General features: G+C 40.9%; 1 protein-coding gene across 3 annotated transcripts in view; it reads right to left on the bottom strand.

Annotated features, from left to right (window-relative positions):
- NOL10 (nucleolar protein 10) overlaps positions 1 to 24459 on the bottom strand; it is an 89877-nt gene extending 65418 nt beyond the window's left edge. Inside the window, exons 1-12 of one of the 3 annotated variants that reach the window (XM_061433316.1) lie at positions 24236 to 24459; positions 19787 to 19832; positions 17463 to 17561; positions 14379 to 14456; positions 13120 to 13157; positions 11952 to 12088; positions 11161 to 11226; positions 9628 to 9688; positions 7613 to 7698; positions 5663 to 5741; positions 4343 to 4492; positions 1472 to 1538 (exon numbers count right to left, since the gene is read on the bottom strand). In XM_061433316.1, the coding sequence (XP_061289300.1) occupies positions 1472 to 1538; positions 4343 to 4492; positions 5663 to 5741; positions 7613 to 7698; positions 9628 to 9688; positions 11161 to 11226; positions 11952 to 12088; positions 13120 to 13157; positions 14379 to 14456; positions 17463 to 17561; positions 19787 to 19832; positions 24236 to 24301 (973 nt within the window). In that variant the 5' untranslated portion in view covers positions 24302 to 24459. Of the gene's footprint in view, positions 1 to 1471; positions 1539 to 4342; positions 4493 to 5662; positions 5742 to 7612; positions 7699 to 9627; positions 9689 to 11160; positions 11227 to 11951; positions 12089 to 13119; positions 13158 to 14378; positions 14457 to 15318; positions 15458 to 17462; positions 17562 to 19786; positions 19833 to 24235 lie in introns of those variants that run through there. The other 2 variants (XM_061433314.1, XM_061433315.1) reach the window with 2 other exon arrangements.
- Positions 24460 to 24490: the final 31 nt, after the last annotated feature.

Genomic DNA, 24490 nt, shown 5'->3' with positions numbered 1-24490 from the left:
CCGGGCAATCACTTCTCTCTACTTCAATAGCTGCCGGTTCCTTCACTGTCACTCTGTCGGCCTCTCCGCTGGCTCTTCCCTCTCATCTCCCTTTCCATACTCAGGTCCTGCTGTCTTGCGGTCTCTCCACTTTCCCCATCGTAATTGCCTCCACTGCCACTTCTTCTGCAATGACCTCTATTTACATGTCTTAAAATTTTATGTCTGCAGACCTGCTTTCCTTGGGCCACGCTACCTACTGTGCCCTGGATGTGGCTCCCAGGATGAGGCTGTAGGTCAGGGCGGGGCTCCACAACCACTTGGGAAGCAGGTGAAAAATAGCCCATTTCAGGGCTCTCCCCCAGATGCTCTGAGTCTGCACACCTGGTATGGGGCTGAGGAATTTGTACTTCTTAAAAAGCCCCCAGGTGATATTGGTGGGCAGGCAGGTTGGAGACCCTCTGCCAGACACCATCACTGCCTCACGGCCACCTCAGACTCAGATGCTCAAAGAAGACAACACCATCTTTCTCTCCGAGTCTGCCCTCTCTCCTGTGCAGCCGATCTCAGCTCTACGTATCTCTTCCTATTCATTTTAGCTCAAAACTGATCTACCTTCTGCCCGGTGGACAGAACCACCTTCTGTGAGCATGGTCTGCATCGGTCCTGACCACAGACAGCACCCAGGCACTCAGCGTGGTCACTCCAGGGCCCCCACCCCACGCACCACCTGCTTCCCACCCCACTCCTCCCACAGACCCCACACTCTGGCACACGGGGCTCCTCCTGCCCACCATGTCTCTCACCCAGCACCCACACTCGGAGCCAACGAGAACCTCCCCTCCGCCCTCCTCTCGCTGCTCTGCCTGGAGCCCCTCGCTCTCTGCCGTCACAGGGCCAGTGTGCACCTCCGGAGCAGAACTTCTCCTGTTTTGCCTGGTATCACACCATCAGAAATATCTGTGTATGTCTGTCCTCAGGACACAACCCTGCGGGAGAGTGACAAGTGTTCTCATTTTCTCTCCTTCCCCAGAATTCTTCAGATTTGCTTGAAGGTGTTATTAAATCTCGAAATCTACCAGGTACTTTACAGAAGAGCCTGCAACGCAGAATATACTCGACGTGTGGCTTCGCCAGCCTTGTGTATCATCAGGCAACTCCAGGCTCCTCCACATCCCTAACCTCAATCTACACAAAATTACTAATCCCATAAAAGAGCTAAAGCGCACACTAAAATAGCACCTCGCCTGCCACTGACCCACAGACTGCCACCAGCTTCTCCTAACAGCTAGGCTGGCTGAGGACTGAGTCACTGAGCATGTCACTTTCTGAAGCATCCACATCACTTCCTGTTCTTAATTTTTCAAGTAAATACAATACCTAAAAACTGTCTTAACTGAGCCAAACCCTGTCTTAAGAAATGAGTTTAAAACCCTGTAAAGCAAAGCCTAGATTCATCTCACAAAATGGCCTGCCGCTCCGTAGTGCATACCTGAGCTGGGGTAGAGGCAGACATCATTAAGGTCATGTTCTGGCTCCAAGGAAGTAAATATTTTTCCCTAAAAAAGAAAGCAAAAGTGAACTGTTAAAACAGTTAAAGGAAGACAACTTTTGGCAATGTATATACAGGAAGTAAGCTGGAGACATAACTCCATATATCCTGCTTATGTGAGAAAATAAAATCACCTAACAGAAATCACAGAATTTAAGGTTAAAAAAAAAAATCTTAGAGAATTTCTTTTATCAATTTATCAAATCCTCTCATTTTAGAGAGGAAGAAACCGGGGCTCAGTAGGGAGAGCTGACTTTATTGGGAAAAGAAATACGAACTTTTAAAGATAATGTCTACACAACAGGCAAGGGTAAAGTTTAAAATAAAACTGTACGTCAACTTAAACATGTCCACAATCTGAAGACACACCCTAGTTAAACCTGCCCTCAAAGAAACAAAGAAGAGGTGGTCAATATGGTAAAATGAGGCTGGTATCTGCCATCCTGCGTTGCTAGGATTTGAGGAGGATCAAATAAGATAATGAATACAAGATAATTTAACAAAATGCTATAAATACATAAGGTGCTAGTTATTACACAGTGAAGGGTAAAATATTGTATTTTAAATGTAGGGAAAAATATGCCATATTTTAAAAAATTAACAGAAATTAAGTGAAAGAAAAAGATAATAGATGGGAGTGGGAAAGGATGATGAGAAAGATAAACAAGGAGAGTGAGTCAAGCAAAAGCAAGTAATTTGGGTGTTGGTCAAGAGGGCGTATTCAGTCATTACAACAATGCCAAGGTAAAACTTACTGTAGCAACTACAACATGACTTCAAGAACTGATGTTGAAAATGTCTGCCAGCTTTTGCATTTATTAACCCATTATTAGAGGCTCCATGGTGGTGGGGGAGGGGGGGTATTAAAAAACTAATTTCGTGCTCCATGAAAAACAGCAGCAAGGTTCTAATTCAAGACAGACAGTGAAGCTCACACAGTTACCTCCCTTTTGTCTCAAGTTTCCAATGAAACGAAAACGGAAAGAGAGGAGGAAAAAGGAAGGGGAAATCGAAATAACAATAGCACAGAACAAAAAAGAGAAATCGTGAAATCCACATTGGGGAAAACTATGCCCATTGGAGGGCTGGGAAGGGGGCATTCCGACTGGTTAGTCATCACCTTTAGGCAGAATGGGAGCCAGGCCATGGAAAACTTACTCTACCAGTGTGTTAGGAACTTTCAAACATGGAAAGTCTGCATTTGTAGAGGTAAAAAGAAATGTTGTTTTAAAGTACACTAGTTTGGATTGTCAGAAAAGAGTAGAGAAAAATCCAGGCCTAAGACACCATGAATCTTCAAGAAAGCCCTCAAAACCCTCCCAACTCAAAGCGAGATAGTCGGCTCCTGGGCAATGAAGTGTCAGGGGAATTCTTCCAAGGACTGATGAGAGCCAGAGGCCCTTCCTTTTCTCTGTAAGGAAGTCTCAGGAGGGCCCGAGAAGGTGATGGGGCTTGAGAGACAGGACACACCCCAGGGATAACTCAGTCTCCACAAAGATCCAGAGGAAAACACAGAAGGAGCAGAGTAAGGTCAGTACTTTGAGAGCTGACAAGCTGTCCCAGCAGCCAGGGATTCCCATCACCAGCTGACCTGTGATGAGGCTGCTGGTGGCCCCTCTGCCCTGTGTAGGGGAGCCCCACAGGAAGGACTCACGCTTGCCCTCCAGCAACTAATGCTGAGGCTCTAGGCCCCTCACACTCTTTACCTCAAAAATGAATCTTTCTATTTACAGTAACACTTTAAAGATGCTAAGTCTGAAATCAATAAATGCAAAGACTCTTAAAAGCAATTGCTACACTGAATGAATTTTGTCCCAGTAGATGAACTAACCTTTTACTACTCTCTCCAAACAGGAGAATCAACAACATAGGGTTTTGATACTTTTTAAACGACATTTAAAAGGGCACAGAATATCAAATATTCTTAAGAAAAAACTGCTTTTAAGAAAAACACTATATAAGAAATTGGGCTTCCCTGGTGGCTCAGATGGTGAAGAATCCGCCTGCAAAGCAGAAGACCTGGGTTTGACCCCTGGGTTGGGAAGATCCGCTGGAGAGGGTAACAGCTACCCACTCCCATATTCTTGCCTGGAGAATTCCATGGACAGAGGAACCTGGTGGGCTAAAGTCCATGGGGTTGCAAAGAGTCGGACACAACTGAGCGACTTTCACTTTTACTGTAAAGGTATCATATCTAAAATCTATTTGTTGACACAAGGAAAGGGTATGAAATTGAGATGCATAATAACACTGATATGGGAAGATTAGTGCGTGTGTGCTCAGCTGTGTCCCACTCTTGCGACCCCATGGACTATAGCCCACCAGGTTCCTCTGTCCATGGTATTTTCCAAGCAAGAATACTGGAGTGGGTTACCATTTCTATCTCCAGGGGATCTTCCCAACCCAGGAATTGAGCCTGCATCTCCTGTGTTAGCAGGCAGACTCTTTATCACTGAGCCACCAGGGAGGCCTGGAAATATTAGTAGTAGCTCATAAAAAGTTTCCTAAGGTTGTAAAAGAGCCCCAAAATCTAGGGGGTTTCTCATGGATCAAGTTTTTTTAAAATAATGATTTATATCTACCTAACTGAACATGTAAAAATGCGTGCCAGTTCTAGCAAATGAGGAAAAGTTCTTAACAGGAAAAAATGACCTTGAGGACCTGGAAATAACTAACTTCCAGGGAAGGGCCTGAATGGATACTTAGTATTTTTTTCTCAAGAACCCACATAACTCAAACAAGGCAACTGGAAAGAAAAGGAACATAAGGAAAATAGGCAAGTAAGTCATTTTAACAACAAAAAATACTTACTGAGTTCTTATTCCACATTTTGATAATTCGAGAGTCAGCGGACAAAATCAAATCTAAGGAATCCTGGAAGTGAACTGATTTAATGGGCAACCCATATTGGTGATCTTTAACTAGCAATGGCTTATCAGATCGAAGATCATACAATAAAACCTAAAAGAAAAAAAAAAGGTATTTCTGTTTAAATAAAATATTTCATCTTAAAAAGAAACTTTTAAAAATGAACATCCTCACTCAGAGTACAAAGACTCTAAAGTAAGTGTCAGCCAGCAAAAATACTCCAGAAAAATCTCTTCAATTACCCTTCCAGGGCATGGCTCTATGGATTCAACCCTAAGAGTAATTTTTAGGCACACTAAGATTGAGAACTACCTGGATATGTTAAGGAAGGAACCAAAAGGAAGAAGTGCACAAGAATTTGTGTCATTTATGAATTTAATAAACACTGAGGGCCCAGTATGTACCAGGCACTGTCCCAGTGGCTGAAAGAAACAAGAACAAGAATCATCATGAAGGCAGGGGTGGTAGATTAGAGTCAGACGCTGGTGGCAAGGCTATGACTTTGGGGGGTGGGTGGAGGGTAGTGTTCTTTTCTGAGCTCTATCCTGATAGGTGAGGGGCATGGGGAAGCTGGATCTCAGATCCAGGTGACAGATGACACAGGCACTCTGCTGGAAGCAGGGCTCCCGCCTGTGCTGAGGTCTGGACAGACTTAAGTGTGTGGGCTCTGCCTGGAAGGAAAGGGGGAAAGATGAATTTAAATCTCTGAAGCTATTTCATTCATACTCCTCAGACTAGTCAGCATTCGCTGAGGCATGTCCCACTGACCACTCCCTGCACAGGATGTGGGAGACAGTGCTGGGTGGGAAAAAAAAAGCTCCTTGGACAAATACCTTTTGGAAACACTGACTCAGCACATTTCTTGTCTACAGGGATTCTCAGAGCCTCCACTATATATTTCAATGCACTATAAACCTCAAAGATAGGAATCTGGAGAATCCCAAATTTTTGTTTTTCCATAGAACTCTGTTTCACACACTCGAGAAAACACTGTTCTAAACCAAAGTCAAGAGGGCACCTGAGGCATAGCCCCACTGCAGCTTCTAGCTTGAGAATCTCTCAGACCCACCACTGGGGCCAGAAGCAGAGCTTCTCAAGGTCCTAACGGAACACGGCAATCTGAGTACCCTTCTCCGCGCTGGCCAAAACAGTAATGCCTCAGTGTCTGGTCACACAGCGAACAGACGAGTGGGTGTTTCCCATGATACACACACCTCTGAAACAGTAACTTAAAAGCGAAGTTTCCAACTGAAACATATTTACCTGCCCTGTGGATGTTCCAACGGCCATGGTCAAGGCACCATTAAATTTCAAAGCAGAGATCGTTGGCAAACTGTTTATTCTGAAAGGCAAAATATTTGTGTTCCATGCATATATGGTCAAATCTCCTTCCAAGGAACAAATTATTACTCTTCACTTCTAATGGAGAGGATCACATTTCTAGTTTCCTATTTAAAAGAACTGTATCCAAACTTTCCAAGTCCAAATGAAAACTAACCTTTATTTATAAATGTAACCTACCTGAAAAAATTTGCAGGTTATCTTCTTTTAAAACTGTAAGAAACATTCTTAAAGTAACAACAAGCAATAAAAGTTACTGAAAATATAAAACCAACTGAAAAGGACCAGTATGACAGTATCTTTCATTTTGATTAAGCCAGAGTGAGGTATTTACAGAAACGTCCCTTTTTTGGCTTACGAGGAAACAGTTTTATATTCAAACATGGGTATACCCATTTTCACTTTTAAAGTCAATGATGTCAAGCTAAAAAAAAAAAGACTAGTCCCCAGATGAGAGCCTAGAATCTCTAAAAGTAACAGAACAATGGATGTTTACAGCTATTAATCTAGAATATACTTCTCACTCAGTAACCAAGAGTAACTCTGAGGTGGGAGGGATCCTAGATGACGAGTCAGAAGCGGGCCATAGTCCTGATTTCAACAGCTGTTGTCTCCATGACCTTGGACCAGAACCTAGAGTCCAGGTGGCTGACTGCTGGCATCCTCAGGCCGCTTACGCCACCTAGAGCCTCAGCCTGCAACTACGCTGAAGCATCAGGTCCTCTCGTTAGCATCGACTTCCGTCACTGACTTTTCAAACTGAACTCCAGAACCATTTCTTGGTGAGGTGATACTGTTTTTCCTCATTTATTCAAACCTGTTTGTTTCTTAATAAAATGTTGTCCTTTTCTTCAGATAGTTACTTATCAAGATTAACCCTTAATATTTTACAATTTTTGTTATAAATGAGAACTGGTTTTCACTGTATCTTTCTACATGGACTTTGCTGATAAACATCAAAGCCATTGATTTTGTACATTTATTTTGTAACCAATTTACTTAAATCTCATACTAGCTTTTATAGTTTTTCAGTTCATTCTACTGGGTTTCTCAGGCACACAATCACAAACATCACCTGTAAACAACAAAGCCTGTCCTCCCCTAGCCAATATTTAACTCATATTTCTTTGACTGTATTGGCTTCTCCTTCCAGAAGGTCACCTATGTCCAATAACAGAGGTGACAGCTTGTAACACTTGTGTCGGAAAAAAATAAAGCTAAGCATAAAAAAGTAATAAATAAAATCACCCAAAACTAAATCGACAGGTAAAGCTACTTTCAACACTACAACATATCCAGATTTCTTCCCAGTATACATATAAGTTCACTGTTTTTCTTATGAAAATGTAGTAACACTCAATAGGTAACTGTGGTTTCCCTGGATTCCACCACCAGATCCTACAGAATGGGAAATATAAATTCTTGCAGCGTATACATTTTAACTCAGTTCCATGGTAACTAAATGAAAAAGGAATTCCACTAGTTTCCTCACTTAGTGAGCTTCCACAGGAAAGGATTTTTCCATAAAACAATTACAAAACCACAACCTCGGAGAAATGTGTTTTAAGAGTGTCATCCTTCAGCAACTGCTTTTAATTTAGTATTGACACTGTTGTTGCTGTTCTTCTGTCGCTAAGTCATGATCCACTCTTTGCAACCCCATGGACTGCATGCAGCACGCCAGGCTCCTCTGCCCTCCACCATCTCCCAGAGTTTGCTCAAACTCGTATCCATTGAGTCAGTGCTGCTATCTGACCATCTTGTGCTCTGTGACCCCCTTCTCCTTTGGCCTTCAATCTTTCCCAACATCTCAGCATTGATATATCTGTTTAAATCAGAAGTTGGTGAGTATTTAAACTCACTTCCACTTACTCTGAATCAGCCGTGACGCTACTCAACGCACAGTCTAACACACCAACTCGGCCCCGAGTCCTCGGGTCCCAACACTCTACTCGGCCCTAAACAAACAGAACAATCGTTGTAAATTACTGTTGCTACTAGGAAATTTTTAGAAAAATACTCCCCAAAAAGAAAATGAAAAGCCTTACTGGTTATCATGTGCAGATTAAGAACTTAACATTTTTAACTTTTTACTTGTACCTTTGCATCAACTGCATTTCTTTTATAATTTAAAAAAGGAAAAATAAAAAATGATGGTTAAGGGAAAAAAGGTCCAAAATGCAATGCATGATACCTGACTGGACCTTGATTTGGTTGGTGTGGTAGCAGGGAGAGGAGTTATGAAAGATATTTTGGTATAACGGGCAAAATTTAAATATAAATATTATTGTATCAATGATAAATATTTAATATATGTACCACAATAACTGTCACAGAAGAAATCAAAATCTAACATATAATATCAAAATTAATGTAAAAATGAATTTTAAAGTGGTCTAACTGTGCATCTCAAATATCAAATCCCTACAGGGTCACAAAGGGTTGAATATGACTGCATACACACACACACAGTAATCAAGGAACCCAAGGAATTTCAGGAACCCAGCCTTTGGGCTGGGTGGTCTGCGCCTCCTTCAACAAGTCTCATGACTGGTCTTAAAACAGTTGGTGAAAGAGAAGCCTGCTCTAATTCACAACTTCTCTTACACAGCATGTTTCCTGATGTCTAGCCTAGCTTGCTCTGTAAGGACTCTATTCAAATAAACAAATTTTTCAAGGAAATGATTTTAAAATTTCCCCTTTGTAATCTCAAGGAAAGTAATTAGCGAGATAATGCTTCACTGGCCTAACTTTGGCATACTAGTTTTTATAACACAGTCAACATAGTTTTATATATTTCCATTAAATCAACCTTAGGCGATCCATTTCAAATCTTCATCTTTTAACCTAAAAATAATTTGAGTAAAGAAATCTACATTTCATCCATATGAATTGGTTTAATAAACTACAATACATCTACACAATGGAATCTTATCCACCAGTTTTAAACATTTACCTTAGTTTTACAAGTAATTACAAGCACCAGTGTATAAACATGTTCATTATATAGCATTACATTAAAAAAAAATAGGCAAATGAAGAACCACAGCATAATCTCAATTTTGTGAAAAACATTCAAAAACATGTTATTAACACATATGAATACCTGCATATACAAAGAAAAACAAAAATGAAAAAAGAATATTGCAAGCCATTAAAGAGTCACCTGTGGTGTAGGACTTGATGACTGGAAGGTACAGAAGGGAATTTGTTAACAATACATTTTTGACATATTTACCTTTTTTTTTTTACTGTATTTAACAATATTGTAATTTAAAAAAGCAAATCTAGAAAAACTCCTAAATATGAAAGACACTGAATCAAAGGTGTTAACATAGTTTAAAATGAAAACGTAAAAAAAAATAAAATAAAATGAAAATGTGCATAATTGAGTGCTACTCTACAGGACGTCCAGATCACACTCCACGTCCCCTTAGTTTATAATGCTCTCATGTAGGTTCTTCCATGTGACCTTCACCAGCACAGCGCCTCCACACAGCTGGCAAGGTAAGTTTTACCATCTCCATTTCACTGATGAGAAAAATAAGCCTCAGGGAAAGGAATACAGTCATAAAACTAACAAGGAGCAGAGAGCTGCTGAAGAGCAAGAGTGGTTGCCACACGAGCTGGGGACTATCAACTTCACCCTCAGTGATGACGGCCCCCCACCCCCAAGGCCAAATGCAGCCCCAAGCGGCACAGTCTGCAGCAAGAGCACAGCTGTGTCTCCCAGGAACATGACCCACCGTTCACATGAAAAGCAAACCAGGGGCTTGTCTCACCATCAGCACCCTGCTCTTAGGAACCAAGTAACCCTGTCTTTACATGAAACTCTGTTAGCAAATGCAGGGCAAATGTTTTTCAAAATGAAGTCAATGTATGCTTACCTCTATCGTTCCTGTGGCAAATAAGCCATGCACTGAATTTATGTCACAAACATTATTCTCCCTAAAACAGTAAAGTGATAAGGGAGAGAGTTTTAGCATCTGCTTTAGGGGGAGGGACACTCCCCTAAACTTCCTAAACAAACAGGAACCCACTGCCATGGAGAAGGCGGCAGCCAGCAGGTTCTCGATCATCTGCATATGAAAAGCACCGAGGCAGCACAAGGCCAGTGCTGGGCACAAGGGCCCTGAAGTTTCAGACTGCGGGGTGACACTCTACCTGCCAGGGGGTGAGACACCGAAGGGCGCGCTTCAAAACCACTATCCTACTGCCACAGGAACAAATTTCTCAATAATCTTCCCCCAAAGCAAAATAACACAGGCTATCAAACACCAATCTGGAGGCTTGACCAGCCTGTTGAGTCCACCGTGCTAGGCTTGAATTTTCTTTTCTCTGCAAAACGGTGTTCACCAACTTCATATGGTCATCACGAGGATTAAATGAAAAAACTATAAAATGCTCAGCACAGTGTCTAGCGTTTATAAGACACTCAATAAATATGTTGCTATTATAAACAGGAAATTCTGAAAGTAAAGAGCAGATAACTCTTTTATTATTCAAGGATGCATCATGGTGTTACAATTTAAGAAAATAAAATCGGTACTTCAAACCAATGTGAAAAAAAAAAAAAAAGTAACGAGAGTTTACTGGTTTTTATCATTACCTGTTCATCCAACCTTTAAAAATCCCTTTCAAAGCAATAAGGAAATTCTAGCAAGCTCTTTATATACCTAGATGAGAAGTAATCCAGCTTCCACTCCATACTAGCTGTGTGACCTTAAACAAGCTACTTACCCTCTCTGAGTCTCAGCTGTACTATTTGTAAAATGGTGGTGATAATAGTAGCTATACTGTAAAACTTTGCTGTAAGCTTCAAATGAGTGAATATATATAAAATCCTGAATATAGCCTGGCACATAGTAAGCGCATTCACTACTGTGTTGCTGTTGCTACTACTCAGCATTAATATTATGACAGATTCATTCCTAAAATATTTCTCTATGAATAAAACAAAAGTAAAGACTATAACACATGATAAAAAGAAAACATGAAAAAATCTTAAATGTCCACTAGCAAAAACATAAAAAATAAAATTTAAAAAAATGGTACTCTTGAGTTAATTCAAAATTTCCCTACCAAAAAAAAAAAATTTCCCTACAAGAGAAAATATCAGAAAATTAAATCATGAATGAAAATTTAAAGAACACAGCAAAAAACAATAACTGAATTTCTGGGCTGAGTTAAAACCTTTTCGGGTAGATAAAAAAAAAAAATTTTTTTTTAAATTTTAAGACATCACTAGGTCTTTCAGCGATTTTTTTTGTGTGTAGGAGAAAATTTAATGTTACTCTTTTACCTAAGCTGCCCAGAGAGCTCTGATTAAATGCAACACAGGCTATGTGACAACAAATTGGGAGTCTGGCTCCACCTCCTGGCAGAAATAAATACAGCAGGATTCTTATAACAACACTCACGCAGCATCAGTCTGTAGAGGATTCAGGTACCGTCCTTGTTCCAAGTTTAATCTATAAACTTCAGAGCTGCCAAATAATAAAAGAGTTAAAAATCCAGTAAACTAAAGGAACTTTTCTTCAAGTAAGGATAAATTTTTAGAAACATATATCTGTCATAAGGCATTGCTTCCCTTTGTAACACTGATACAAAAATGTACTCTAAACCTAAAAGATAATCACCTTATTTGTAAATTTGTTCATGCATAAGAGTGATTTCAACCATCTATGTGCCAAGGAAAAATTATGAAGTTGTTAAGTAGAATATTATTTACAAATAACAGGAGAATACGAGATCCAAAATGCATCTGTAAGTGTATATAAGAACAAGACTACAATGAAATAACAGTAATATACTAGTAAGGGCTTCCTCTGCATGGCATAATTATAGAATAGGTGACTTTTCTCTTCTTTATTCTTTTTCATGTTTTCTCAATTTTCTAAAATGGATAATCATAAAGAAGGTAGCATCTAAGAATAAAATGCTTTACAACGCATGCAGTGGGGCTAAGATACTGATTTCCCACCACCGTCGCCCCACTGGGTTACCATGTCTCTAGATTTAGAGCCCCATGCCAGTGAAAGTCAAGGATGTGACCCTTAAATGAGCCAGTCACTTTGGAACTACACCCTTTGAGCAGCCAGAAGGCAGGGATAATGTCTTATCCTTCTTTTAATCCCTCTCCTCCATATTAAGAACAGAAATCGTTTGGGAATCTGGAAAGGAGAAAACAAAGGGTGATGAGACCCCGTACCTTGCGCCAACGAAGTACAAGTCGCAGGACGGGTAGTGGTAAGAGAAGTCTCGCCCGAACTTCGGTATTCTGGTTTTGTAGTAGAAACCTGACTGTGAATGAAATTCGATGTATCTATCATTATGCAGGAAGACAATCTGAAAATGAAACAAGAAAATTAGTTTGCTTAGATTTCTAGATAAAGTGCTTTTTCATCATCTCTGAAACTGGCAAAGCAAGAAAAACTCTCATTTTGTCTTTTCTTGCCCTCTGTAAACACACGTGTATAAACACAACTTACCATCAAGGCTAAGAAATAGGTTAAGAATCAACCTCTCCATTAGTTACTTAATGCCTTCCTGCATTCTAGACAGGTTTTTTGGCAAACTTTACCTTGTAACTGAAAGACTTACAAGCAAACTTATCAGTATCTAGAGAAAATTTATCATAAAATTGAATATTCTGAAACATATGATAAATAGCTACCACAGGCTATGGAAACTGTATTCCATAGTTGCCAGAACTGAAGACTATATATGAAACACACCAGCTCTGAAATTTCGATTTTCCTTCACAGTAACACCTGACATCACTAAAAATTTTTCATTTTGAATTTAATAAGGCACTTCTACTGACAATCCTGTAACTGCTGAAAATGACCACAGAGCTGAAAGATGCATTAATGGCACCAAAAATTAAAAAAAGCAAATGTAAACATATAAGCTGTGTCTTGAACTGCTTCAGTGTATACCACAACCACTTACTTGCACAGTTAAGAATAGTAAACAAACAACCTGCTATTGTGCTTTTCACATATGAATAAGAAACTGAAAGCAACCCGGCAAACAATACTACTTTAAATGCAATAATGAAAATCACACATCTAGGATATAAGACGGTCTAAAAAGATGACAGCTACCAATTCTTAAAAATATAGGTCACATCTTATTCATACATGCTATGGAAAACTTATTTTGATACTAGACTTGCCAAAGACTATCTCCATTCCTGTTGTCACATTCACAAGACAAACTAAACAGATATTAATAGTAAAGAATAGGTCTTATTTTACTCCATAGCTACTTTAAATTTAACAATGGAAATACCATAAAAACACTTATCATAGAAATAAACTCCACTCATTCATTTCTTGAGCACAGGCAGTACAAACCAATGCTATAAAACATACCTTTGAATAGTCATCAGACAAAGTTTCAAAGGTGACAACTGAAAAATAAGAAGTAGTAAGAAAAATATAATTATCAATATTTTTAATAAAAATATACAATTGATGCAGATTCTAATTCAATACAAATATTATACACAAATGCTGGGTTTTGCTTCCTTTTTTGCCATCTACATAAAACAAGAACAAAGATGTCATACTATATTGCCCTCAAAACACCAAGTGGGGGGAAAAAAAAAACACCAAGTGGAAAGTTAAACATTTTACAGTTTCTTAGTACAGATCAGCTACATTTTCTACAGAACTGAAGCAAATTAGATAATAAATTCACAAAATATAATGATTCGTAAATTTTGCCACAGTTTTTCTGAGATGTTCAAATAACAAACATTAAAAGCTCAAAAATGTTTGCTTGAAAAAAGGTAAGAGTAACTTTTTACTCATTCATAGCATACCTGTTAACAAAACTGAAGAGTGAAAACAGTTACTATTAGCAGCACATGGAGTTTGTATTGCTTTTTTTTTAAATAAAAGAGTGAAACAAGTTAGGAGAATACAAATTCCATTAAGGTCTTTTCCCTCACCTCAAACATGGGGCCATCTCCATGTTGGAGATGAACTTTCCCATCTCAACCTGCCCCTCGTACCAGGCAGAATTCTAAGAACGACCCCACTGACCTTCCCCCGGGTACAGTCCCCTGCTCTGGAGAGTGTGGGTGGACCCTGTCAACATGAGGAGACACCACTCTTGTGAGTACATCACATTTTATGGCAAAGCTGAGATTTATAATTCTCCCAAGCCCTTTAAAAACAGTGAGTGTTTTTTCCAGCTGGAGGCAGAAGAGGCAGATTCAGGGCACAAGGAACTGCTGCTGGCTTGAAGGAGGCAGAGACCAGGTGAGGAGGCACACAGGGGCCTCCAGAAGCCGAGTGTGGCCCCCCGGCTCACAGCCAGCAGCACGCGGGACCTCAGCCCAACAACCACAGCAAACTGCGTTCTGCCAACCACCTGGAAGTTTGAAGATAGATCCTGCCTAAGGCCTGTGGAAGAGTCCCATCCTTTTGACACCGTGAGGTCAGTCCTGAGCACAGAACACAGGCGAGCCTGCGTGGACTTCACCAACAGAGCTATGAGTAATGAAATGAACTTTTCAAAGCTGCCACATTTACTGTAACTAATACACAAGCAATGCCCAGCTTAAAAAGGAGAAAAGTACCCAAATATAAAAACTATTTTCGTGAATTCAAATATAATCTCTTACCTTCTGAATCCAAACACCTTTCAAACTTCAAGGATAATTGGTAGGTGTCATAACATCGAACTCGAGGTTTATATGTTCCTATAAAAAATTCGATGGGATGTAAAACCTAAAGGACATACTTTTTATTACCAATATCCTGCAAATATTTGATTAAACTTTTTGTTTAGAGGTTAAGCAGGATAATTATAAGCTTACCAAACAAAAAGAATTTAAAGCAGCCCTTTCTAACATGTGAAGGGAAAAATGAGCAAAGGATATAAACAAGCAAGACACAGAAAATGAAATACAAATAACTAATAAACTTCACAAATACTTTAACAAAGTAGGTTTTTTAAAAACTAGTTTTTATCTATCAAATGGCCAAGATGAGAAACTGGTTAATATTTGCATTTAGGTGGATATTAAAAAAAAATCTACTCTCATACTTTGGTAACAAGCATGAAAGTGAAAGTTTGAAAGTGTTAGTTGCTCAGTCATGTCCAACTCTTTGCAATCCCATGGACTGTAGCCCACCAGGCTCCTCTGTCCATGGAATTCTCTAGGCAAGAATACTAGAGTGGATTGCCATTCCCTTTTCCAGGGGATCTTGCCAACTCAGGGATCGAACCTGGGTCTTCTGCACTGCAGGCATATTCTTTACTGTTTGAGCCACCAGGAAAGTACAGTGACAAGTTTAAATTGTTACAAATTCTTTGAAGGACAATCTGGCAGTATTTGTAAAATATGTGATATTCTTACATCTTAAGTCTTTATTTCAATTTATACAAATTTATTCTACAGAAACACACCCATAAGTGTACCAAAGACATGAAGAATGTTCACTGAAGCATTATTTACAAATGGCCAAAAGACGAAAGCAAATTAAATGTCCACCTAGAGGGAAACAATTATGTAAATGATGGTAAATCATTATACGACTTATAAAGAGGATAACACAGACCTGTAACCACTGACATGGAAGCTGTCAAAACACAGCATGAAGTGAAACGCAGAGTGAGTGCAGCAAGAGAGGTCAGCCCTGCAGGGTGATGCTCATAATATTAATACGATCCGGCTTCCGTAAAACCCGACTGTGACAGTGCTAGTCCTCTGCACAAAAAAACGATGGAGGAATAAGCACAGAGACACCTGGTATATTCTAATACAATTTTAGGGTCTTTCACATTTTCTCCTGTGTATTTGTTACATTTTTTATAAGATTATCACATTTGCAATCAGGAAAAGACTGATTTTTAAAACCAGTAAGGATATTTCTATATTTAAAAATTTCTTAGCCATGCCCTACTGCATGTGGGATATTAGTTCCCAAGCTGGGATCAAACTCATGCCCCATGCAGTGGAAGCACAGAGACTTAACCACTGGACCATCAGGGAAGTTCATAAACCAATGAGGATACTTCTAAAAGAAAGCGATGAAGTAGTTCTGTATTTTCTGACATGGATCAAAGCCCAAGATCTCACTTAAAAATAGTACATAGCATAGCATGGGCTTCTCAGGTGGCACTAGTGGTAAAGAACCTACCTTCCAATGTAGGAGATGTGAGAGATAAGGGTTCGATCCCTGGGTCAGGAAGATCCCCTGGAGTAGGAAATGGCAACCCACTGCAATATTCTTGCCTGGGAAATCCCATGGACCAAGGAGCCTGGGGGGCTCCAGTCCACAATGTCAGAGAGTCAGACATGACTGAGTGACTGAGCACACACAGTATAGTACAATATATCTACACATACATACTCTCTACGTAACATATATGTTATATATGATCTACAATTGTAGTCTGTATCCGGAACAGAGAACTGGAGGCTGAAACACATGGATAGTGCTAGTAATGAGACAACCACCAGCACAGAACAAAAGAGAACAGCATGGAGATGTATACAAGCTGTCAAAGAAGAAAGTGGTTGGAAAAGAGATATAGATGAATGTTAAGACAAAAACAACAATAAAAAGTAAGTGGACAATACCTAGAATATATGGAGCAAAATCACAACCAAAAATGGTTGAGTAATGTTGCTGTAAAGGACAATGCATTAAAAGTTCCCTATATTTTATGGCTTTTTCATACTGATGAATTATTGCTAACACAGGTCTTAGTAGCCTAAGAAATACTAGTACATGATAGAGAAAATCATAATGATAAAAATGATCTTTCCTGGGACTCTCACTCCTTGTTGGCGGGAGTATAAAATGATCTGACTACTCTGGAAAAATACCTAGCAGGTTCTCATCAAACTAAATACACACCTACCCTATGACCCAGCAAAGTCCTCAAAACAGACTTGTATGAGATGGTTTATAATGCTTTATCAATAATAGCCAAAGAATGAAAATAGCTCAGATGTCCATCAACTGAAGAATAAACAAAGTGTGGCATATTCCTCGAAGGAAATATCACTTGGTAACGGCAACAAAAAAAGAACTATTCACACATATAATGACATGAATGAATCTGAAATACGAAGTCCTAGATGAAATAAGTCTTACACAAAAAGAATACATAGTACATGATTGCATTTATATAAAAGAGTCTATTTAAAACAGGCTAAATTTGTCTGTGGGGAAAAAGTAAATCACAGAGAGGTGCCTGGCTACACATGAGTGGGGGCAGGGACTGACTGTGAGGAGCTTAAGAGAATGTTCTAGGTGGAAGGAAAGTTCTGGATCTTGCTGGGGGTTTGGGCTACACAGGTATATACATTTGTTCAAACTCATCAAAATTATTTACTTACGCAAATTAAAAAAAAAGCCATAAACAAATATTGAACTCTAGTTAATGACATACACACTGAGGTATTTAGGGGTGAAAGATACTAACATCTGCAACTTACTCTGAAAAGCATCAAAACACAGGGTGGACGGATGGATGGCAGAAAGATGGATAGACAGACAGGTGATAAAGCAAACACAGCGAACTATTGAAGCATCAAGGTGAGAGGTAAATGGCTGTTCACTGTACAATTTTTCCAGTATTTCTGTATGTTTGAAATTTTTTAATAATAAAATATTAGAATAATTTTGTCTTTTCCTCTAAAGCATTTCCTGGTATGAAACATATGTTAAATTATAACAAAAACGATGCTTACCAGTTGCTAAAATATACTGCCCATCTTTTGATACCTTAATAGTGGTACAAACAGTAGGCATTTCAAAATCCTGAATAAGTTCAATTCTCCTACGGACATCTGCAAAGAAAGAAAATACATAACTGGTTTAATGGCCACATGCTTATTCTGTGTTGCAGGAAGACAGAGTGTGTGGAGCAGTCCCTATAAACAACAAAAACCCAGGGCCTCTCAGCCTTGGGAAGGCACCAACACAGCCGCACTACCAGCAAGATGTTCTCCCAGCTCCTGCCTTATTTTTCTACACCATTTTATTTGTACTTTTCAAAAAGCAAAGAGTATCACCGTTAATGGGGTTGGGGGTGGGGGGTGGGAAATGTCCGTAATAGCGCCATTAAGCATCCAGTTTCAAGCCCCGGATTAAAGGGGACAGAATAAACATTAAACCACTACTATTATTCTATCATGGATCATGGCTTAATAAGCTTAAACCTTTAAAATCTTTAAAAATGTATATAAGAAACTGGTACCAAGCTGCCTTTTGCCTCTCCTTGGCAGCACTGATCTGCAGCCAATAGGATTCAGGCTAGAGAAGACTTACAGCAATCTCTCTGGGTTAAAACGCTAAGATGGACTCTCAAAAACAGGTTCCCAAACACAAGGGGGTGTGGATTCTGGCTGGCTGCTGTATGTGCCCTCTGCAAGGACCGCGTATGACTGTCCGGCCCCTCATTTCCTCGGTCACTAAACCTGAACCTAAGACTCGAACCAGCTAAGGAGGAGTGGGCCACACAGCTTGGAAGACAGGGATAGTTTTGAGATGGGTTAGAAAGTAGCCAGTGAACTACATTTTTCCTCTAAATAATCTGAGTCTGTTTGCTTACACACTTGAACACTGGAGTGGCAAAGAGAGAAACAGAAGAAATCAGAATCAGTAAGCATTGTGAGAGCAGCAATTGCTCTTTTCCTTTGATTTAAAGTTTTAATTTTCTAATTATAAAAAAAATTAAATGATTTATCATTTTTGTTTGCGCTGGGTCTTCTTGCTGAGCACAGCTTTCTACAGTTGTGGCGAGAGAGGGCTACGCCCTAGGGGCAGTGTGTAGGCTTCTCGTTGCTGTGACTTCTCTTTTGGAGAACAGGTTCTAGGTGCACGTGCTCAAGAGTTGTGGCGAAGGGGCTTAGTTGCTCCACTGCATGTGGGATCTTCCCGAACCAGGGATCGAACCCACGTTCTCTGCATTACAAGGCGGATTCTTAACCACTAGACCACCAGGGAGATCCTTAATTTTCTAATTTTATAGATACTATATAAAGCCTACTTTTCCAAGATGCTTGCTTTGAGCTATTTATCTCACATCCAGAACCCCCTTCATTATCTTAGGTCTTTGATTTGTAGAAAATACCTTGAACAAAATATATGGGAAGTTAATCATTTTTCATACATGACAAGTTGTAACAGAGAAAATTTAATAAAAGTCTGTCTGAAATGATTTAAGTTAAAAACTGATCTTACAAGCCTATCTTCCCTGCTGTCATAACTTAAAGAATCAAAATCTTCCACAATGATCTTTCAGGGTTCACGTTTATATGTCCTGTATATAAAACTACTTTGTTCAGAAAAAAAGGTCCAATGTCTCTATATCTCAAAAACTGACAGATGGATTTAGCAAACGGAAAAAGATTTTAATATGCTGGAAAATAAAGCGATTACAGAACAGTTAGGACAGCTAGACCTCCTAGGACTGCTTCAGTGGGTATGGCAAGACTGTAAGGCCCTGGCTAGTCTGTTAACCTGAGTCATTTCTCAGCATTATTTATGCAGCTGGGGAGCTTTACGAGGGAGTCTCCTCTAGACAAAGAGCCAGCTGGCTTACCACTTACTTTAAAGGCAGTGGACCCCTATATTCAGTGTCCTCAGCCGCAGCACAAACCTACTGCATGTGGAGCACCCATACGGGCCACCCGGAGTGCCCCCATGGGACTCTGGGCAGGGACGTGATGGAAGAATGCTGGTGTGCAGGCTATCTGCTGTGCCACACGACTCAAGGGGTCCTTGTCTCTGACCCAGGAGTCTTATGACTTCTGCCATCATCCATGAAACAGTAAGAGGCTTAACTGACTGCCGTGTGAGTTGGTGAAAATCAAACCCCAGGCCCACAGGTGACTGTATTTACCACAACAAAAGTTTTCTTCAGAGGGAAAGGGCAAGAATGTTTATTTCCCACCACACGAATTCCACTGTTTTTCTGAACCTTCACTTAAATATAATACGTGAGTAAAAGCATTATAATAGGGATCACAAATGTGGCTGAAATGGGAAAAAAAAAATAAATTATACTCACCGACATCTTTCTTCTGAAGTGCCCTCTTCTTCCTGTCAGAAAGCCACTTAAAGAAAGTGAAGAGACTTCATTTTAAAACACATTTACTTGAACTGTCTCTCTGCTTACAAAAAATAATACATGCTCATATTTAAAAACTGAAACTTAAAGAAATATGTAACATAGAAAAGGAAAATACTCTGTAATCCTAACCCTATTGTTACATCCTGGAATACAGATTTTTCCTGGTATGCATTTTCCTATACTAGACAATATATTTTAAGAACCACCATATTTTTACACAAGAGAAAACTAGCTCATCTAATCAACCTAAGGGAAAGGAGTAAGCCTCAAATAGTATGGGTTATAACTAATACATGGAACCACCTGAAGTGAAATTTTAAAAAGCAAAACATTAAATGGAGAAACTGTCTCAAATAAATATATTTTTTACAAAACAAAAACCTAGATAAATAGCTGAGACTTGATGATAAATAAATGATACTTTTAAAACTCATATTCACAGACACCACATTTTGTTCTGTAATTACTATACCTTATTTTAGCTAGCAATATAATCCCATTGCATGAACAGATCCAATGATGAAGCACCATAAAGTACAATTACCTTAAAGTAAAGTCTCCATTTTCAACTAGGGGCAATTCTTAAAGCGTATTTGGTTGGCACAATGGGACGGGGTGGGCACTCCTGGCATCTAGTGGGTAGAGGTCAGGGATGCTGCCAAACCTCCTACAATGCACAGGACAGCCTGTACGCTAAGCACTGTCCCTCCCAAAATGTCAATAATCACAAGGTTAAAAAAACATATGCTCAAGAAATCAAAGAAAACCAAGAGAAAGATTAACAGATACCACTTCTAAAAGCACAAACCCAATGTAGAGCCCATGTTAGACACCGGACATTATAATCTTTCGGGCTCTGTGGTCACTCAGACCCACTCCTAAAGACACTCGCTGTGATGTGTGATACCTGAGGAAGGGTGGACACTGCAACACGTGTCACTCTTTGAAGGGCCTGAGTCCGAGCCAGAGTTCTCCTCCTGCCTTTGTCTTCAGAGCACTGATTTGTGGGTTTATACTAGTCTTTGTGATTATATTGTTCTGATTTCATTTGAGGCAATAATGTTTCAACTAAAGGTGATGTTAAACTGTATTTCTGGGCACTCGATATGTTCTTTTACATCAAACTAACGCAAGCAAAGGGCTTCCCTGGTGGCTCAGTGGTCAAGAATCCACCTGCCAATGCAGGAGACTTGGGTTCGATCCCTGGGTCGGGAAGATCCCCTGGAGAAGGAAATGGCAACCCATTCCCACATTCTTGCTCTGGAAAATCCCATGGACAGAGGAGACTGGTGGGCTGCTGTCCACAGGGTTACAAAGAGTTGGAAACAACTGATCAACTAAACAACAACAAAAGACAAGCAAAACAGAGGTGTATTACCAGGGCTTCTCCTTTAACAGGGTATTCAGGTTCCTCTTCTCAGAAGTTATGCTCAAGAAGAGGCCAGTTCACTCAACAGCTGGTCTCATACATCATGAAAAGTGAAGGTGAGGTCTCTCATTCGTGTCTGACTCTTTGTGACCCCATGGACTATACAGTCCATAATATTGGAGTGGGTAGCCTTTCCCTTCTCCAGGGTATCTTCCCGACCCAGGGATTGAACCCAGGTCTCCCACATTGAAGATTCTTTACCAGCTGAGTCACCAGGGAAGCCCAAGAATACTGAAGTGGGTAGCCTATCCCTTCTCTAGCGGATCTTCCCATCCCAGGAATCCAACAGGGGTCTCCTGCATTGCAGGCAGATTCTTTACCAACTGAGCTATGAGGGAAGCCCAATGCTATGATTCCCATGCTATGAGGGATGCTCATACATCATGACCATGGGGCAAAGAGAAGGGGATGGAGACTGCCTTCTAAATGGGAGCCTGGGACCTTAAAGGACCAGAAATTCTGTACCACAGGGATGACAAGAAGGAAAGACAATTCATGCTGGAGTTTCTGTACAAACTGACAGCACTCCAGGACAGCACACTAGACAGAGTCTGTCCGGTACAAGAATGAATCAGTCTAAGTTTTAAAAGTTCACCAAAGACCTGACAGTTGTCACTGATTCCAGGCATCCTCTTTGTGTTCTATAAAATCACTGCTAATAGAGAATGGCACTTTACCAATGCCAAATAATTTAACCTGAAACCCAGCAAAAAAGCTCCGGAGATGCTGATGATCTAAATCTCCCACTAGACAGGCACCCTGCCATCACTGGGGGGAGAAAAAAAAACAAACCCTAGTGGATCTTACATTTGAAGTAGGTAGAGCAAAATAGTCAATTTGTTGATAAGTCAGATTTACTTTAAAAGAAGATTCAGAGATTCCATTGGCATGATACACATACCTGTTTACTCAACATTTCCATCTGATGTTTATTAGAACGTCAAAACTTCAATATCAAGAAATAAAATCTTGATCTCTTTTGCCCACTACTTTCCCCCTGACCCACAACGTGCTCAATTCTCCATTTCAACTATCAGCAACACCGTGCCCCCAGTCATTCAGATCCAAACACTGAGTCCTCTCTGGATTCTTTCCTTCCCTTCACCTCAACTCCCTACCGCTATTCAACCCACTAGCAAGCGCCACTAGCCTATCTCCAAAACACCTCCTTTACCCCACCAAGTCTTAGTATCTCCTTTGCTACCATCCTAGCCCAAGCCATCAGTCTCTCAGCTGGACCATCTAACTCATCCCCACTTACTCTCCCCAGCTGCTGTAATCTGACACGGAGTAGCCAGTTTGAAACCCAACAATAGCTTCCATAGGCATTAAGAATAAAACCCTAACTTTCTACCTGAGCCTACAAGGCCCATCTCTTCAGTCTCATCTGCCCCGACTCTCCCACCCCACTGAGCATTCCACAGCCACCACCGTGATGCTTCTGTGTCTCCAATGTGCCAAGTGCATTCCATTGCGGGTCATTGACACCTGTTCTCTCAGCACAAAAAAACTCTTCCTTTCCCCTTATCTTCACAAGACTCCATCCTTTTCATTATCCAAGTTTCTGCTCAAAGGTTGCCTCTTGTAGAGAAGACTGCCCTCAAGGCTTTAGTCCAAACCACTTTCTCTGAACACTTCATCCACAACAGCTCTCTTATAGACACTCAGCATTCAAAGCACTTATCGGTATCTGAAGTTGTTCTATTTGCTTACTTATTACCTTTTTCTCCAACAGGAAACCATATCCGACCGGTTCGTCACGTATCCCAACACTTAGCTCAGGGCTGCCTGCACGTACTCACGTCCCAGGAAATGCACGGAGGAAAAGAACAAACTGAGAGGGATCGTGCTGTGTGACAGCTGGAGGAATTATTTAGCCTGAATTCTGAGACGAAACTGATCCTTGGCTCCAAACCTTTTAGGGTCGGACACAAGAAAAAGCTAAATTGATTCTGATTCCCAAGGGCAGAACTCAGACCAACAGCAGGATGTAGGAAGGGCCATGTCTAACAAGTAGTCTCAAGTGGAAAAGACCTTCTGCCAAATTTTCTTCTCACTGGTAGTGCTTCCACAGTGGCTTGACCATCACTCTTAAGAAATAACATCGATGTGTCAGAGCCTAGGTGTGTGACCCCTGGACAAGTCACTTTTCCCCTCCCTGGAACTTTGCATATTTCTAACATGAAAAGATTGGAAGAGAACCACTGACTTTCCAAGCCCCTTCCAGTTTTGACGTCTAAAGACTCAATGATATTAAGTTAACTTCAGCAAGGTTCAAAAATATGTCCATGTCATAAATTCTGCAGCTGCAAAGCCTGCATTTCCCTTCACTGCTGTATTTCTAGAACTTGGCATATAACAGAATTTCAAGAACAGCTGAAAAAAGTCAAAGTGTTAGTCGCTCAGTCCTATCCGGCTCTTTTGCGACCCCAGGGACTGTAGCCCACCAGGTTCCTCAGTTCGTGGGATTCCTCAGACAACAACACTGGAGTGGGTTACCCTTCCCTTCTCTAAGGGATCTTCCGGACCCAGGGATCAAACCTGGATCTCCCGCATTGTAGGCATATCCTTCACCGTCTGAGCCACCAGGGAAGCTGATGAGGGGCATTTAAACGGGGGAGAAATATCTGTCAACCAAACTGTCCACGTTTTCCTCCTTGGTTGTAGCAGCGATTCTGAACATCCATACAAGTCCAAAGGGACACTTCCTCTGTCTAGAGAACTTTCCCCCAAAATAGTTCAAGAAAAACTCATCCATCCTGATTACCCCGAGGCCCAATTTCTGGCGCGCTAACAGCGCGGTCGTCGTCTCCCAGCACCGATCAGCTTCCCCAGGTACCATCCCTCGCCTCTGAGCCTCCCCCGGCCCGGGGCCGGCCCGGGGCCAGCAGAAACTGCCAGGGACGGAGCGGAGGAGAGAGGGGCATCCGCGAGGAGGAGGACCCGACCTGACTCACCTCGGGAAGGGACTTGCCACAGCTTAGACTGTAAATCTTCACCTCGTTGAGGCTGGAGACCTGCATGGCGGCGCCGAGGAGGGAACAATCCCCGTTCCTGTCCGGGACCCTCTCCACGCGGAGCAAGCGAGCATGAGAAACTTAAGAAAGCCTCCCGGAGCGCCTGAGCAGCGTCAGGCGCGAGCGCCGGCCAGCGCCGGCGCTGGGTGATTACGCACTTCCGGGTGCCGGGGAAGTTGGGGCGGGGGGGTGGGA

The sequence above is a fragment of the Bos javanicus genome, chromosome 11 (genome assembly GCF_032452875.1).
Source record: "Bos javanicus breed banteng chromosome 11, ARS-OSU_banteng_1.0, whole genome shotgun sequence".
Lineage (NCBI taxonomy): Eukaryota > Metazoa > Chordata > Mammalia > Artiodactyla > Bovidae > Bos > Bos javanicus.
Note: the sequence above shows the minus strand (reverse complement) of the source record. Positions and strands in the feature narration are given on the sequence as shown.